Here is a 13,991-nt window from a genome sequence, read left to right as displayed (position 1 = left end):
TTGCAAACGCATTTCACGTTGACTTTGAGTGATTTAAATATCAGAAGCCAATGCCTGAGAGAGAACGGTGTTGGTTGGAGTATTTTATTGCAAAATGGACTTTCCCTAAAAACCTGAGGTAGGAAAATATGTATGATGCAGAAAGAAACGGTGACAAAAATACAATGAATTGACCGTTATATCGATTGCAGCTTGTAAGAAAAGCTGAGAGCTGGTCAGAAATATGAGCAAATACATCTGTTGATTCTTCTACATTGTACACTGTATGAAATATAATTGTTGCGTGGTATTGCTTCTGTTTATCTATGTCAAAACGGAAAACATATATGGGGTAACAACATCCAGTAAAATGCAAATGCATGATAAAGTCTGACACATGCTGTATAGGTTTTGTTTCGAGAATGACAACTCTGAGGGATGAGTATACTTCCCGACCTGCAGGGAGTTTTATCTAAACCACATCATCTGGAAACAAACAAAACCCATCACACTGGCAATTGCAACAGCAATAAAACATTATTTTTTTTTAAACATATAGCAGCATCCTTTATAAATCATATTGATATAGAGCATAATCATATAAAAATAAATGCACAATTTGTTCCCCAATCATTAAAAAACGTACAAAACATGACAAGAGACCTCTCCAGAGCACAGGTAAAAATGTGCCAGACTTAATACAATAAAAATGATTCATCCTTAAGTGCCATTATAATGTTATATCATAGGATTGCTAGAATCGGTTTTATACTGAATCATACACAGCTATTTGTTAAGAGGGCAAGGTGATGGCACAAAGACACACGTGTGATACTATTTACAAATATCTACAACATTTTCAGAGATATTTACAAAGTTTTCAGATAGAAATTTCCTGCTAAAGATGACAAATTGTACACTCAGTGCGAGTGAATACTGACAGTATCTCATTGTGTATGTGTCAAGTTTTTTTGTTGCTCGGTTTACGCCGTCATGGAGACGACCTCTAACCCCTGGAGTGTAGCAAAGCCAGAAACATTTCAGTCATTTGAGTTTGACAACGGGGCTTGATTACTGCCTATTCAACAGCCCAAGTGTGCTTTCTGTTTGGTGAAGCCGCCCTCTGGGGCACTCAAATCACAGCGAACACCCGGAACGCCTTTCCTCCAGGAGGGTTTTGAAGGCTACAGGGAAAAGAGAAAGAAGAGGGAGAGAGTCAAGTCTGGATTGCAGCATCTGTCAGATACAAAACATGTCCCAGCCTTTTGCAGAGAGACGTAGATGACACGCACACACAAGCAAATAGACTTCAGGTTTTTACGGAGAAGCGTCCACATCAGTGTTGTCTGACACTTTAATGACAGATGGGACACAAACGGATAGAGGTTGGGGCTCCCTGACAAAACAGATAAACCAGCCATTTTTACATAAACACAGGGGGACCTTCATGTGTTAATCCAACGAAGACAGACATGTTGTGAAGTTAAAGGAGACAGATAAATGATGGGCAGATACTAACAGACGTCAGGCATCTCAGTGAAGTGACAAAGAATAATGTGATGGAGAGAGGCAGGGGAAGAGAGAGGGGGAGGACAGAAAGAGATGGGGAAGGCCATAGAATAAATGAGTGTGTGTTTGTCCTCTACGCAGGTCATGTTAGCAATAGTCATTCTGCAGACCGTAAAACAACCCAAAGGTGGTGCAATTTTATATATAAAAAAAAAAAAACTAGACCATACTATACAGTATGTGGGTCACTCTTTAGCTTTGAACAGAGGCTGGTACAGACCTGTAACCTTAATGCTGTTGTAAAGTGTTGCAGCACGATTCAACACATGCTCTCACTTTCTTCTCCTATGCAAACACAAGCTCCCTTCTTTGCAATTCCCTTTGTATCCATGGTCAAAAGCGTATACCTTCTCGGTCCTCTTGATGCAGAACAGCTGTATTATCTCCTGTAGGGGATTTTTGAATTGGGCAGGTATTTTATTGCCTGGCTTATGGTTCCTAACACACCAATAGCCACTGTACAACCAATGAAAAAACCAATCTTGTTTGCTGCTCTGAGTTAGCAGGTGGTTTCAAAGATTGTCACCCCTCCTCTTCAGAGTAGAAATGGGAAAATAATGGGGCAATATGAGCAAAAATATACTTCTATGAGGACGATGCAGTGTACTTGCTCACCTGCTCTTTCCTACGTGAGATCCTTTATCCTAAAAGTATGTTGTTGTACTGTATTAGAAGAACTAACCTAATGCCTACACCTTCTGTTAAATCCTTACCTTTTTAAATTGCTTCTTAACAAGGCTAAGGTAACAAGCTCCCAGTCCAGGATATTCCACCTAAGCCGACCAAGACCAAAGTAAGACTATAATGGTAATGGTTGTGCATGGCCTGCTTTCCACTTGATCCCCTTTGTGTTTGATGCCTTTCACTCAATGCATTTGCGTTTGTTTGTCACTGCTTTGCATTCTTGTTTTTTGGTTTATCTGAGCCACCATATTAAGCTTTAGACCCGTGTCTGCTCGTTGCCCTTTTTGGACTTACTACCAAAAAAACAAACCCCTCCCAGAACTACATTAAGATGCACTCATCTCCTCTGCACTAATTGCCGAGCTATTCATTATTTTAAACTGGAGGCATGTTAATCACCCTCCCATGCACACTGCATGAGAGATGTAATGAACTGCCTGCATATTGAAAAGACTAGATCCACAAGGGAAGGCAGAGTGGATCCATTTCTCTTTACCTGGGAGCCATTGATTTCTCATCCCTTTTCTTTGAGGCTCAGAAGATTAACCCCTTCACTGTCCAACCAAAGACATAATACTGAAATAGGACCAGTTATCTCCCTAAAAAATGAAATCTATAATAGAATGCTAACCACCCTCTGATTTTGACTTTGTTTTTTACACTTTATTTATATTTATATTTGCACGCGCATACTAGGCACTGAGGTCAGCTTGGGCTAGAGTAGGCATCCCATACCTCTCTGAGGAAATGCCATTTTGGTATGAGGCAATGTAGTGTTTCCGCTTGTCCACTGGCATTACATCGACATAGCCACCCGCATCATTCCGGATTACTCCAGTGTGGATCGCTGCTCGGCATATACTGGACTTCTACAGAGGTATGCAAGAGAAAAGTTCACGTAAGAAACATTGACATTGGACATTGATTACCCAAGTGAAGAATTCAGCTTCAGTAGCTTGACTTACATCGGAGTATATTTTGGTGCCGATTAATCGGGATATGTGAGGATTTTCTTCTAAACAGTTTCTCGGGCAGTATAACCTAAAAATAGAACAATTGGACATGGTTAATAACTTCAACTTACATGATGCTGGAGAACTAAACGTATGCATGCAGGCAGCCATAAAGTCAGGTTCATACCTTGGACAATGTTTTGCAGGCTTTTGGTATGAACACATCTGTGCAACTGTGGTTTCACATGTGATGGCTTTGACTGTAAGAAAGAATTACAGGGTGTGTCAACACACACCGTTGCAGCACAGCTTATAATGAGTAATGTCATGCAAAATGTTACATCTCTCTAAGAACAGTGTCACATTTTTGTCAGACTAACCTGCTACTCTGGAAACTGTGAAGGAATTAGCACTCAGATATTTTCTGTCAAGAGGAAACACAAACAATGACATGAGACTACATTCTTTTCACTTATTGTGAGAATATTTGACCAATCTTGCGATCAAATATCATCAGTATAAATCATGGTGATGTTTCTAATATTATTGTCTCACCCAAGAGACTGAACTCCGTTCTTGTTGGATTTGATGAAAAAGTCTTTTCTGCCTTGTCGTGTCACATCCATCCATCCTCCGTCATTATCTATGACACCGGCATGTAGACCAGCTCTGCACACACTGGATTGCTGCAAATAGAATATTTGATTTACAACATACTATTGATGGCCTTTTGCTGACACAGTTGTAAGCAAGTAGCACTTTAATGTCTCTAGTACACTTTGACAGGACACACGGCTGTTTATTGGCTTAATATTGACCACATAATTTGCATTACTCAGCCTGAGGAACTGAAGTACTCACCATTTCATAGTATACTGTCCCAACTACTTTTCCTGTAGCATCTAGGCACCCAGCTGGACACTCATATCTGTGTGAATAATATGGGAAAAATAAGGTGAAGTGAACCGAATACTCCATTTTGTAGTGTTATTGTTTTTATTATATTTAATATGAACTGTACCTATTACATGGTGTTCCTTTACACTGATCTCGGAGCTTAGTGTCACAGATCACAAACTGAGCTGAAAAGCATAAACATAAAGGCCTTTCAGTGCTCGTACAGGAACCAACATGTATGCAATGGCAGCTCTGATGCAGACGACTGGTTTCTTAAAGGCTGAGTTGAGAGACACCCAGTGAGGAACATTGTTCTGATGCTTCAAGAAGCGAAGAGAAGAATTCCTGCAACGAGGTTCAGGGTGGTCAGCAAATCTAGAGGAAGCATCTCAGTTTACAAGCACAGGCCCGTTTCACTGCAGAGAGGAAGTCATTTAAAAACCGCATGGAGCCCCTCTCGCCCCTCAACCCCTCTCAGCCGGCCAAAAGCAAACATGCTGAAATAGACCCCCCCCCCCCCCTCCCTGCTCCAAAGAGTGACTTGCAATATTAAGTACACTTCAGAAACTGTCAAGGTTAATCAGGGAGATGAAAAAAGGCTGCAAAACATCAAGGCAATTTAAGATAAATTGCAAGAAAAAGATTTCCGATCAAGCACATTTTTTGTGCTTGTTGTCTACGAATGATTGCGGGGTAAACACTAAATTATTTGGTTTTGTCCCAATTTTTTTCTTTTAGATCATGTCCTAAATTTCTTGCCACCTCCCAATCCTAAACCAGATCTACACTCTCCCTTTTAAGATGAAACTAGATCCAGAATAAACAGTTAAATGACAGCTTACACATCTGCTGTGTGTCGACCGCTTCATTCTTCTGCAGGTCCTCTGTGGGGGGCTTGGTGGGGGCTGGAGCGGGGAAACTGGGAGGCTCGGGCTTGGAGGCCCTAGACCGGGGCTTCTGTGGAGTATGGGGGGCCTCCGGCTCAATGAAATTGTTTTCTTCTGTTTCCTCTTGTGGAGGGTTAGAGCTGTCATCTTCAAGTAAAGTCACAAAAACAGGGTATATTAAGCTTATTCTTCCTCAGGCTTTCTAGCAATATCTTTATTTATTTTTTTCAGTCACATACGTTTGTAGCAGAGGTTGTCCTTGCAGCCTCCTCCATAGCTGGGAGGACAGGCAGAGCATGAGGTCCCATGTTTGTAAGGCGAATGCCCCCACCAGTTTCCCCTGTTCAGGTAGTATAACAGAAGTGATTGCACAAAACACATACTGCTTTAAAATGAATAAACCATATTCCTGTCCAACCCCTTTGTGTGTGATGATTTTGAACTTCAACTATGAGTGAAAGAAACGTTCAAAATTCAGCAGCAAATTAACATCAATCTTGTTTCAACCTGTATATCAGTCACATGCAGCTGTGAACGGACCTCACAACAAAAGTGCTTACTTTGGTGAATAGTTGCAGACAAGATAGAGGGCTTTGGCCCAAATCTGTCCCCACACATTCATGTTGTAACATATGTTGATGGCACACCCAATTCGACTGCTGGTGGCCCATACCAGCTGCGAAAAGAAAAACAAGACAGACCATGAAAAACAGAATATGAAGTCATAAATCACTAAAGGATGAAGTCTAAAGAGGAAAAAGGGTAAATAAATGGTATGATCCAGACCTAGCTACCTGTGTGTAATGAGTACAAACTGGGCCGGAGCATCTGAAGGGGCAATAGGGGTCACACTCCTGAGGGTAAGGGAAGGAGTAGTCTTTCACCTCATCATACCAGGCCTGCACATGGAACGTGGGTGGGCGAAACCTGGGGAGATGAGTAAGCGTATGTACCTTTGATGACAATGTTCCAAAAAACATTTCTATTGTCTTGTGTCTCTTTTGGTGTGGGAGTTGGTATTATGCATCAAAGCTCTTTTCTGTTTACTGCAAGTCCTCTTTCAAGAACCGATATGCATACGCATGTTGCATGCAGGTGGTAGCTAAAGAGATAACATACAGGTGGCATCTCATAACTTCAAAATTTAGCCTGGCAAGGTGTCTCAAGACCCAATCAAAAGATAAAGTAATTTACACAACACTGTACATATGTAGCTACCATTTGTAGTAAGCACAGCAATGTAAACACAGCTGTTGCCATTAAGAATCTAGCTTTCAATCAAACATTTGTGCTCTCTGAAAAGACAGCAGTGACCAAAGATGGCCACTAATTTGGCAGCATGTGTGGTTAGTCAATCTGATTAGAATCAAGCGAACATATTTACTGTGAAGTGATATGATTAGATGTGGAACAAGAGTCTCGTATGTGAAGCAGTGCTGTTTTCAGACGCTCTATGGGAGGCTGAGTGTACAAATGTAGCAAATGATATGTCCTGTGTGTGAACGTGTTAGTGTTGTGAAGGAAATGGCAGAAAAGCTAACTAGCAGTTGTGGTAAACTAAAGCTCAACAGAATAACTGACCTATTCCTTACTATTTAAAAAAAACAGTCTGAGCCAAATATGGCTAACTATTTATCCAGGATAGTCATATTGTGATTTTAAATTTTCCAATGGGTTCCCGGCCAACATGGCAGCCGAAAAGACTCATATTTTGACCCTGTCCAAGTTCACATTTGTATGTTACTGTGTCTGTAAAATCAAATTATACAACAATTCTGTTCTTATCGATGTTCCTATCCACAGAATTAGACGCAAGCCTCCGTCACAAACGACTTTGAAGACTTTAAATGCTTTCAGCAAAGCAACCCTTTTTAACCCTCAACCTTGGATAAATTAAAAGTCTGCGTATACTCAATTCTTGCTTACGTTCCCCAGTGTGCTCCCAGGTTCTGTCCGATCTGTGGCAGTAAACTGGCAGGGCCGTGCTCCCACAGACAGGTTTCTGCCCACTCCTCTGCCGTACGCTCCAACTCTGTGTCCCACACCTACACGGGTGATGAGATGGAAAAACAATAGGAAGTTTTCAGGATTACGTTTCTTAAACGGAAAATAATAAAATAAAGCGACTCAGCGCAACACAAAGCTGCTTGTATTGCAACTAATGAGCCATAAGATATAGCGATGTCAGGTCAGAGAACGGCTGGTGTGAAACTGGAGAAATTCACTGCCTTGTAGGGTTTGTTCAGCTGTCAATGATGTATGGTGGTATTCAAACCCATACTGAACAAGGATTAATTATCATATGTCATGATAAGTAATAGGGACAAGGAGCGGCTATGGCTAAGTAACTGCACTAATCTCTAAACTAAGTGCAGAACTATGTTGATGTGTTCCTGCTGCTAAAAAGAGCTTTTTGACTCTCTTATTGCTGCTCAGCTGACTTTCCCCAAATGGGTTTTCCCGTGGGATCGGCTGTTATTCCAAAAATGCAAAAGCTGTTTTTTCTTAATACCTTCCATATGTCTCTGGTGAGATGTCTGGGTGCAAGCTTTTGTTTCACTTTACCGCTCTCTGAATTGCCCTCTCAGTTAAGTTTGGCTCTGGTTGGATACTAAGGGATCATATTCCCACTCTGGGGTTTTCTGGGAATGCGAAGAGTGTCCTTCCTCTCTGCTGACCTACATTCTTCCATGAAAAAAGTTAGAAAAACTCCAGCTGCAATTCCTCTGAAGCACACTGTATGTGCCTTTAATTGCACACCTTCACTTTCACCGTCAGTGTGAGTTATCGAACTTAACAGGTTTCTACAAGAAATACAATTAGTTTGTGTGTGTGTGTGCATACGAATGTGTTTGGGTGCGTTAGCCTTAGCATACCAGCGGAGGTGTCAGAAATTTTGACATCTCACACTTTGGGCCCTGGAAGTAATAGCTTACCCTCACTGAAATCTCATCCAATAACAGACACTAAAATAACTCCCCCGCTTCCTCCACTACCTCCTTCGTCCGTCACCCACTTACAGTCTCACCAGAAACAACTGCTGTTCTCTGCATTACTCCCGAAACACACACGTACCTAACAACAGGATGTCTGGCAGCGCTGCAAATTAACTCTTAACTCTGAGCAGTTTCTTCAGCTATTTCTGGGAATCCAGCTTGCTGTTGAGAGGACCTATTTGTTCAAATTAACAACGCTAGGGACTCTTCCATATTGGCACAGTGTTCTATGTAAGATTTCAACACAAAGCCTCGTAGAAATGTTACATAACTGACATATAGAATAAATAAGCTGTTGGAGGTGTGGAGTGTATTTTTCAGTCATTTCTACATGTGCAAAGAGGGAGCACATTGGTGTTACAGCAACCTTGTGTGCAGTTGCCTGCAGTCTGTCTTGCACAATAAGGCCAAATGATGACTGACAGAGCCAGGGGTAAAACAGGAATGAGAATGCGTTTACCTGAAACTCTATCTCTTTCTTTGTGGGCAGTGAGCTGAAAATAAATGTCAGTGTGTCAGTATTGTCAGATCTGTTTTGTTTTGTCCCCAGTTATCCCTTTTTGCCAGTACAACAGCGTACGATGCTAAAACGGAAACATCGGAAGAGATTTGAGCCTGGTCATCATCAGTAGTGAAAGAATTCAATTCAGTTATTATTTTGAGCTCCGATTTTCTCTACAAGTGACCTCCTTGCACAAAAAGAAAAATCAATGTTTACACTGATAAGCAGACTGAAGCACATTGCTTAGAGCTGTGGTAATTACGATCGGCAAACAATCTGCAAACCACAGCACATAGGACGCTCTGTCCTTGAGCGGGGTCAACACAATGTTTTTGACCATTAATGAACGGTTATGGGTCGGAAAACATTCAGCTGGCCACAACTAAGATCTCACTGGCTACAGTGTCATGAGGGGGGTGGGGGTGGGGCCTGCTGGGGCCCGAAAAGAAAAACACCTCCCCTGCTGAAGTCTTTCAGCACAGTGCACACAGCATTGTGTATTTCGCTTGACACTTCATTTGCAGGTTTTTTGGTTATTTCTTTTCCTCTTCCTTGGTCATCTGGTTGCATTCCAAAGGGTACAGAGGTGTACTTCCTTTGCAAGTCTGAGTTTCCTGCTCATAGTCGATGGTGCATGCAGAAAAATACTAAGAAAGCAGGGGAAAGATATGGGAATTGGAGGAGCTGACGTTGAGTAAAAAAATAAATAAATTCCATGAGAAACCTGGCAGAGAATGGAGGAGGAGATGTGATAAGATGGTGTAAGAGAGAGAAAACAGAAAGGCAAAGGGGTGACTCGGGAAAATGATCTATATTGTCTTCTCAAACTACTACTTTAATTTCCCACAGCAATATAGAGTAAACAGTGTTTCATGCAGCACATTCCAGCCCACACCAACTCACTTCAGAGGTCCTGGGGCTGACCATTGTCTGAACCTTGTCAACCAGTGAATACCATTATCTCCCATTATCATGTTATAACAGGAGCATAGTTTGACCAGAACAGCGTAGCCAATTATTGTAGAGTTGAATCAGGAAGCTGTCTCACTTACTGGGCACCATAAGTGAGCCGGTAATGGTAAGGGTAGCCTGATATCTTGATTTGGTCTGCTATTGGGATTTATAATTTCTTGGAAATAATAACCGCTTCAGCATTCTTAACAATAAACAATATCAGCCTATCAGAGTATAGCTTTACACAAGCAGTCATTTTTTCCACAGTTCCCTTTCACTTTTCACTGACCAATAATGGTGGTTGGTGCTCATCATGGCGGCAACCAAAGAAAGTAGCTGAGTCACTCCTAAACCCAAAAGACATTGCAGTCTGGACAGGATGCAGGTTGAGGGTGTTGTCCTCTTGGGCATAGAGCTTCACAGATATTTGTGGGATCATTGGAATTTGCTCATTCGATCTCCATGTGTTTTGCATCTCTGCAAAGTTTTACGACCAACGCTCCCTGAAGTATTCGTAGAAGGTGTTCTTTATAAGTGCGTTCGGCGCAAGACCATCTGTCTACATTCTTGGCATTACATCAAGCAAGTTCAATGTGGACACTTGCCTCTTCTGTCCATGATATCCGTGGACAGGATACAGCCGGTGCAGGTGAGGCCAAGAGAGTTTCCAGCTTTCGGGTGGCATCTTTGCTATTTTGGGATAGTGTTGTCCCTTTTGCTTCAGTGGAGCATGACCTTGGATGTGGAATTGAGCACACGTATACGAACTACAGTACGGTCTTTGAGAGGATCAAAAATGTTTTCTTACTATGATATTCAGCTGCTGCTCTGAACATCTAGAGAAAACCAGTGGATGTGTTTTTCCTGGGTGTAACCAGCTGACCAGACCCAGGGACAAACCCAAGACACACTGGAGAGATTCAATCTCCCAGCTGGCCTGTGTGAGCTCTGAGGTAGTCTGCAGGAGAAAGTTGCGGGGATAAAAGAAGTTTAGACAGCTCTCCTTCATTTTTTTTTTGCCACTGGAGTCCGGTAATTCATTTTTATTTGGCAATCTTATTAATCTAAAGCACTTTCTCTTAACATTTAAGCTGTCTATTTCACTCGCTCTTCCACATTACCATAATTAAACATCTTGGGTTAATGCAAGGCTAATTTATTAGTCTAGACCTTAATTATTGTCTGATTGAACAGCCAAATTATTCAACAATAAATTAAAATGGCCGGCGCTTTCAGCAAAACTCTGACTCATCCCAAACAGAAAACTGTCAATACAGCTTTATCTTAAACCACAAACATCACTGCCACCTCAGACCAGAGCGCGGGGCCAAGTTAAACATCAATGCAGGTGGGGCCATTTCTCCCATGATGCCATCTGTTTGTCTTGCAGCGCTTCAAACGCTGACACTTCTCTGTTTATACCTGTGGGTCAACATACCCCTTCTAAAGGTGCATTGAAGCTTTGTGGATCACTATGGAGTGTGAATGCTTATCCAGGGAATTTTTTGGGCCTCCGTGTTGGATAATGACAGAATGGGAACGGAGCCACAGGGATAAGGGAGAGGGAGGCAGAGAAAGGGGGCAAGAAAAGGAAACAGATGAAGGGGGGGGGGAGGAAAGATGGGGATTTGAATTGATGTTATCTCAGAGTTTCTGTGAAGATTGCCACAGAGGGTCAGCCCGGTTATGGTTTAATACAATGGCAGACAATAAGAGAGTTGATGGCGAAATTGTTATGAATGTGCGCTTGGGTATTTGTGTGAGTGTGTGAGTGTGTGTGTGCATCTGCATGCATGGGTGTGTAGGGAGAGCAGGGAAGCATGTCTATGAAGTCTTCCAGTACAGTGCAGCTGTGAGGTTTCTGAAAGGTGACAGCAGTTCAACACAGACTGGAGGAAAATCTGAGAAATAGGGAGCCCCTTTCAAAATAAAGCGCAGAAAATCATTGGCAATCCCTGTGACCTGAGCAGTGTTTCGCCTGACAGATTTTGACATCTATGGAACTGCAAATAAGATTTCCGCACGTATCTTTAAAAGTCATTGTCTCTTTTAACTTTGTGCCCCTTCCAAATGTCTCCATCTTTCTTTTACTCTGTCGTTACTCCTATTCAACCATCTCATCTTTTTAAAATGATTTTGACTCTTTATATTTTCTATTCTGTCCTTCCCTCCATCCATCTCTCATTGCTTTGCTTTTCTATGAGCGACTCCTCTATCACGTTTACACCTCTATTTTTATGTACCTACGGTATTCCTTGCCAGCTCTCACTCTCTTTTATCTCACCTAACGTCCTCTTGTTGCATGCCTCTTCACCCCTGGGTGCCCCAGGAGCTAAAAGAAAAACTGCAAACTGTAACAGGAGACAGTAGAAAGGAGCTGTGCGCTGCTGGCTCAGCAGTTCTCCACTAGAGTGTGCCTCAACCAGAAGCCTGCCACGCAGAGTGCTGCTTTCACACACGTACATGTACGCACACACACACACACACACACACACACACACACACAGAAGGGGTCCTCAAGTCCAACCTCTCAATTATACAATTACACAGTCCAGCAATTGCCCCCAGCAGGAACTGTTTATTTGCTTTAACCGTCGAATAATACTGCCTTTTGTTCTGTAGCTCTTTAAGTGGAGATGAAAGGATTATAAAACCTCATTACTTTCTGCACACTGTATTGATTTTCAACCTCCTAAGTACCGTTGGTGGCAATGCACTGAGGCGGTCAAGCAGTGCCTACACATGTAGTGTATTTGGAAAAGTTCCAGATCTGTGGAGTGCTGACTTACAGAAGGTGTGGTGTGCCTGTGTGTGTGTGTGTGTGTGTGTGTGTGTGTGTGTGTGTGTGTGTGTGTATGGGTGTGTTTAGTGGGGGGTAGACAGCTGGTAAAACAAGCCCCGGTGCCGTGCTCTGATTCTAATTGCACTGTGAAAAGTGATCTGGCGCTGTACACACACGTGATGGCCAAAGGATAAAGTCAAACAAATCTCTCAGCATGAGTAAAAGAAAAACGCAGTAGTAATGTGATCATTGGCAAGTTGGTGGAATTCTTTTCTTCTGGCAAAACAACCAAAGTCACATGGGTACAGACGTGTATGTGTGTGTGTGGTGGGGGGCGCTGTCCTCCATCTTTGAAGGTGCTTAGAACCTGGCATGCTGCTTGTGTGTGAGCCAAGAGGGACAAGTGCCAGCCGGTCTGGTGACTGGGTCAGTTCACTAAGCTACATGGTCCACAAGTGTGCAAGACTCTGATGGAGTTCAGAATGGGGCCAAAGCGTTTTTAACACACATAAACAGCATGAAGACATATGCAGTACTTCATGGGATTCAATGTCCACAGACAAAACCTCCACATCCTCCGTCCACCTACCATGTGCTCCATGTTGGAAGAAGGAGGGTAAACCTGGCCTCTGAGCTTGTTGTGAAGGTCCAGGATGAGCTGAGCGTCACCGTCGGTAATGGCCCTCTTCCCCCTCTGCTTGGCCTCCCACCAGTCCCCATTCTCGTCCAGAATCTGCTCCCAGCTGGAGTTAGGAAGCATCACCATGGAAGTGGCCGTCTGGAGCAACAGGAGCAGGGACACGTCCCTAAGCCAGCGCGGCGATACATGCCTCATCCTGGAGACTGTGAGGATGGTGATGGTTATCCTCTCAAACTTAGGCAGGGTGGATGGCGAGGTGGGAGCGAGCCAGCACAGAAAGACACTCCGTCTACAGTGTGAGCTGGCAAAAGAAGTCGAGAGGAGAGAACAAAACAGGATTATTGGAAGGATTGGAACTGGTGTATCAAATGTGCTGAATAACTTGGGTCAATATTGAACTTGGTGAGGACACCGCATTGGCTTGCAGACACATGGTTTGGTGCAGCGCCACGGGTAACCTCATGGAGTTCACTGGGGGAAAGCTGGCAGACTGGGAATGACTGGTGAAGGTGTGAATTAAAGAAATGACTGGTGTTGAACTTCCCTGAGGACTTTTTTCCTTAATAAAAAGACAGCTTGGGAGCTGCTCAAAATAAATACGGCGTTGAATCACATTTAGCAGTACAGCTGTATGTAGTTTAGTGCACAGAATGCACAATGCAGCTAATGAATTCACAATACTCTATGCATACATATATTTCCCGTTTTTTGGTATGCATGCTGCAACGCTGACAGAAGCTGATACAACGTGCCAATAGCTAATGGAAAACGCGAAGAGTAGGCTAATGTATCTTGAAATGGAAATGGAGTGGTGTGATTTAAGGTAGACTTGGGAAATAATTTACCTTTAATGAATTGGAATGCAGCCCGCTTCTTGAGATCCTGACAGAGATCTGGCTGTGAGAAAACTTCAGCAGCAAAGAGGAAAAAAAAAAAAGTCCGCCTTCAAAGTAAGTTGAGCAGAGCTCAGGTGGAGCGGTGATGACTGTCGCTGGCTGCCATATGACATAAATCAAAGATGTGATGTGGTCGCTTCACTCCGTTTGAAAAGAGAGAGAGAGAGCGAGAGAGAGAGAGAGAGCGAGGGTCTTTCCTCTTTCGGGATTCTTGCACCAAAGCTGCTAAAGCATCACTTATCCACATTTTAT

General features: G+C 42.8%; 1 protein-coding gene across 3 annotated transcripts; it reads right to left on the bottom strand.

The window, feature by feature from the left end:
- Positions 1 to 1,111: 1,111 nt before the first annotated feature.
- On the bottom strand, positions 1,112 to 13,038 carry LOC142937562 (cysteine-rich secretory protein LCCL domain-containing 1-like). 3 transcript variants are annotated; one of them, XM_076080549.1, is made up of 14 exons: positions 12,793 to 13,038; positions 6,896 to 7,014; positions 5,764 to 5,896; positions 5,530 to 5,645; positions 5,205 to 5,309; positions 4,925 to 5,109; positions 4,207 to 4,267; positions 4,047 to 4,113; positions 3,741 to 3,871; positions 3,566 to 3,609; positions 3,373 to 3,445; positions 3,198 to 3,273; positions 2,968 to 3,101; positions 1,112 to 1,163 (listed from the first exon to the last, which is right to left on the bottom strand). In XM_076080549.1, exons 1-14 carry the CDS (start codon positions 13,036 to 13,038, stop codon positions 1,112 to 1,114), a joined length of 1,542 nt encoding a protein of 513 aa, XP_075936664.1. The 3 variants fall into 3 exon arrangements, with proteins under 3 accessions (XP_075936664.1, XP_075936663.1, XP_075936665.1); XM_076080548.1 differs by having other exon boundaries at positions 4,925 to 5,116; positions 5,209 to 5,309; XM_076080550.1 differs by having other exon boundaries at positions 4,925 to 5,092; positions 5,209 to 5,309.
- Positions 13,039 to 13,991: the final 953 nt, after the last annotated feature.

The sequence above is a fragment of the Anarhichas minor genome, unplaced genomic scaffold (assembly GCF_050575085.1).
Source record: "Anarhichas minor isolate MPS153535 unplaced genomic scaffold, ASM5057508v1 ptg000074l, whole genome shotgun sequence".
NCBI classification, from domain to species: domain Eukaryota; kingdom Metazoa; phylum Chordata; class Actinopteri; order Perciformes; family Anarhichadidae; genus Anarhichas; species Anarhichas minor.
The sequence above is the reverse complement of the archived record's forward strand: the minus strand, read 5'-3'. Positions and strand labels throughout refer to the sequence as shown.